Source organism: Limulus polyphemus, unplaced genomic scaffold (assembly GCF_000517525.1).
Source record: "Limulus polyphemus unplaced genomic scaffold, Limulus_polyphemus-2.1.2 Scaffold3549, whole genome shotgun sequence".
NCBI classification, from domain to species: domain Eukaryota; kingdom Metazoa; phylum Arthropoda; class Merostomata; order Xiphosura; family Limulidae; genus Limulus; species Limulus polyphemus.
In genome coordinates, this window is record NW_013669159.1 from 26922 (window position 1) to 30542 (window position 3621).

Here is a 3621-nt window from a genome sequence, read left to right on the forward strand (position 1 = left end):
GTTGGATTATATGCCCCCTATTGGTTCATTTGTAAGCTTGAGGTTCAATACCATCAGTGTGGCTTTGTGCTTAACAAATAATAAACAAAGGCATATGGTTATGGTTAGAGCATAAGAAATGTTTAAAATGGTGAATGTGGATATAGCCTTTAGTTGGTACACTTATTGTTGTGTAAAGTTTTATTCCCTTCTAGCCATATATTTGTTATAATTATTGTTTTTGTTCTTCATTAGGATTACTTGATCAGATACCTTCAACAAGAGAATGACCGTATCTCTGAGAATGAAAGATTAATCAGACAATATCGAGAAGAAACTCAGAAGCTAAGGAATCAGATGGAAGAAATGAGAACTAAGTATTATTTACATGCATGATTTTTTGTTAGAATGATATTAAATTTTTGAGTAAATTATCAATTCTAAACCAATTCATATTGCTTAGGTAAAAATACAATAGACTAGATGTTTGTGTGAAAAATAAGTAACCTCTGTCAATACACTTATGTAAAGATATAACAGAGTAGACTGTCAATAAAATTATAATGTCAAGGTATAACACAGTAGACTGTCAATAAAATTATAATGTCAAGATATAACAGAGTAGACTGTCAATAAAATTATAATGTCAAGGTATAACAGAGTAGACTGTCAATAAAATTATAATGTCAAGGACATTATAATTTTATTGACAGTCTACTCTGTTATATCTTGACATTATAATTTTATTGACAGTCTACTGTGTTATACCTTGACATTATAATTTTATTGACAGTCTACTGTGTTATATCTTTACATTATAATTTTATTGACAGTCTACTGTGTTATATCTTTACATTATAATTTTATTGACAGTCTACTGTGTTATATCTTTATATTATAATTTTATTGACAGTCTACTGTGTTATATCTTTACATTATAATTTTATTGACAGTCTACTGTTATAAAAGATATAACACAGTAGACTGTCAATAAAATTATAATGTAAAGATATAACACAGTAGACTGTCAATAAAATTATAATGTAAAGGTATAACACAGTAGACTGTCAATAAAATTATAATGTAAAAATACAACATGTAGTAAACTTGTTAATAGTTTTTGAGACAAAAGAGAAGTTTTGCATTTAGAATTAGTTAAGGAAATAACCAGAAGAAATACAAAATCAGAGCATAGAAATTCCAATGATGCCAGATGCTTTCTACAATTATACATTTTTGTTTCTTAATTACGTTAATCTGTGTAGTCTTTGTTTAAAATAGTTTTATACCCACTTCGTTTATATATGACTACTGCTTAGGTTCTTTTTTATGTGGTTACTCTTGAAATTCCCTTCAAAAGAAAGCAAATGACATAATAAATCATTTCATCTTTGTTACTTTGAAATTGTGGAATGTACCAATGAGGTCATATTTAGCTTCAATCTGAATATCCCCCAATTTGTATTAATAGCCACAGTGTCTTGTTTCGAATGGAAAATTAAAGAAAACATTTCTGAAATGTGTTTCAGTGCCCGGATATTCCAAGTTTCCAAGTGTAGTGGCTGCTCGCACCAGTTGGAGCTTCCTTCTGTGCACTTCCTGTGTGGCCACTCCTACCATCAACAGTAAGTTGTGTATGCTTTATTATTTAAATTTGTATTATATTACTGTCATTTTTACTATGTTTTCTCCCTTTTTTTCTATGAAATCAAGAACAAAATGTTTTTGACTACAAAATAATAGATATTTGTAACAAAACAAATTTGTATGATATGTAAATGTAGGTCTTTTTGTGAAAGTAAGTAAATAAGATTTTTCTGGTATTAACAATATCATGTAGATCAGATTAAATATTACCAATATATGATTTGTTTATGTTCCTGGAAACCTGTTATTGCAAAAGTAATTTTTATGCTATTTAACAATGAATCTCTGAGTCAACTGGACCAACTTGTTAAAAAAAAAGAGTAGGGTCCACACGAGATCTGGAAAAGTTGTAATATATCATAAGAAGCTGTAAGGCTTGATTTGAGGAGTTTGTTGGCATGAATATAGTGGTTGTAGCGGTTTCCCCTAAGTTAGCCACTCAACATTCTGGTCATAGCTGTCTGGCCAGTTATGATTGTTTTTATAATCATTCAACTCAAGCTTTAACTCTTTGGCTCACAAGTTTACCAAGAAAATAGCTTTATTAGGAATTCATTCTGAATCGTGCATTCTTCTGTGCTTTCTCTTCGATAATTCATAGCGTTTTTCTATCAGTTTCATTACTCATCACTATCACTGTTTGCAGTGTTTTGACTCATTTTTTTTCATTATCGTCATTCTTCAGTTCATTTCTTTTTTTTTATAAACAGTTTTTGTTTAAGTAAAGCTGGTTATGTATTGTCACTCTGCAGTAAATTTCTACCGATGCGTTGCTTTGTAAGGGTTTCTCTAGTGTAGAGACTTTCTAGGGTATCAGTATGTATTCATTCTACATAAAGAAGTCTCAACAAAATTAATGTGTTATGTATCTTAGCTTTGAGAGGATAGCTAGATACTTATTGTGTTACCATAACACCACGACCTCAAGCAAAATTTAGTAAAACAAAATCCTCCATGTACCAAAAAATAAAATCAATGTACATCTTCCATTTATTTTCAGTTTTGGGGTTGATGAACACTTTTTGGTTTCCTGATGTGACAATGCTTATTCTGTAATATTTCCAAGAGAGTTGAGGAGATACTTGTGTGCCTCCTGAAGATGAATACTGTACATGGATGGACCTGTATTGGATGGTTATGGTGATATATATAGGTTTACCTTTAAATAAACAGGTTCTTAATATTTTTGGGCTATATTGAACAAATAAATTTAAAATTCTATACATTATACACATGATACACATTTTTGTTAATGCACAAAATAAGTTACAAGTTTTAAAAAACACCTTTTTTTTTAAATAGAATAACAAAAATAATTGAATGCCATTGTAGTCTATTACATAAAATTTGGTGTATTATATTTTTAACAATGAATCTCAGAGTCAACCATATGAAATATAATGATTTTGTAGCATTTTTGTTGGGGGAGAATAATTCAGAGTTCACTTTCAACATTATCAGAATTTACATGGTAAAATATCTGTCATTAAACACAAAGTAATGGATTTCTTCATGGAAATTTTACAGATGTGTTTAGAAGATCACAGCTGTTATCAATAAAATATAAATTACTTGTATACAATTAACACTATTTTGGTTTGTGAAACCACAATTTGCTCTATATTTTTAGAAAAAGAAACCTTTGAAAATAAAACCTTTATTTCTGCATTTGACCACTGGGAGGAATGTTGGAATAAACAAGATTCACCTAAATTATTATAAAATTAATGAAACTTGTGTCTTGAATAGTGCTGATAAAATCTGTCATAATATCTTGTGTACTTGTTTAAAGAATCATTTTTTTCTATATCCATTAGTATAGCATGTCAGACTTGTTTAAATCTAGGCAAATGTAAAGTATGTAAAGGAATAAGAATCAAAGTAAAATGGCTGCAGTGAAATAACATAAGAAGCTTAAATAAAATGATAGCATTAAAAGTAGAATGAAACTGTTGTGAAAAGATAAAACAAGTGCTTGAATGTAAAATTTGATTA

General features: G+C 29.1%; 1 protein-coding gene across 1 annotated transcript in view; it reads left to right on the forward strand.

The window, feature by feature from the left end:
- Positions 1 to 1608, forward strand: part of LOC106469566 (vacuolar protein sorting-associated protein 11 homolog) — a 28279-nt gene extending 26671 nt beyond the window's left edge. The window contains exons 18-19 of the mRNA XM_022398117.1: positions 235 to 356; positions 1509 to 1608. Of these exons, the coding sequence (XP_022253825.1) occupies positions 235 to 356; positions 1509 to 1608 (222 nt within the window). The remainder of the gene's footprint in view (positions 1 to 234; positions 357 to 1508) is intronic.
- The last annotated feature ends 2013 nt before the right edge of the window (positions 1609 to 3621 follow it).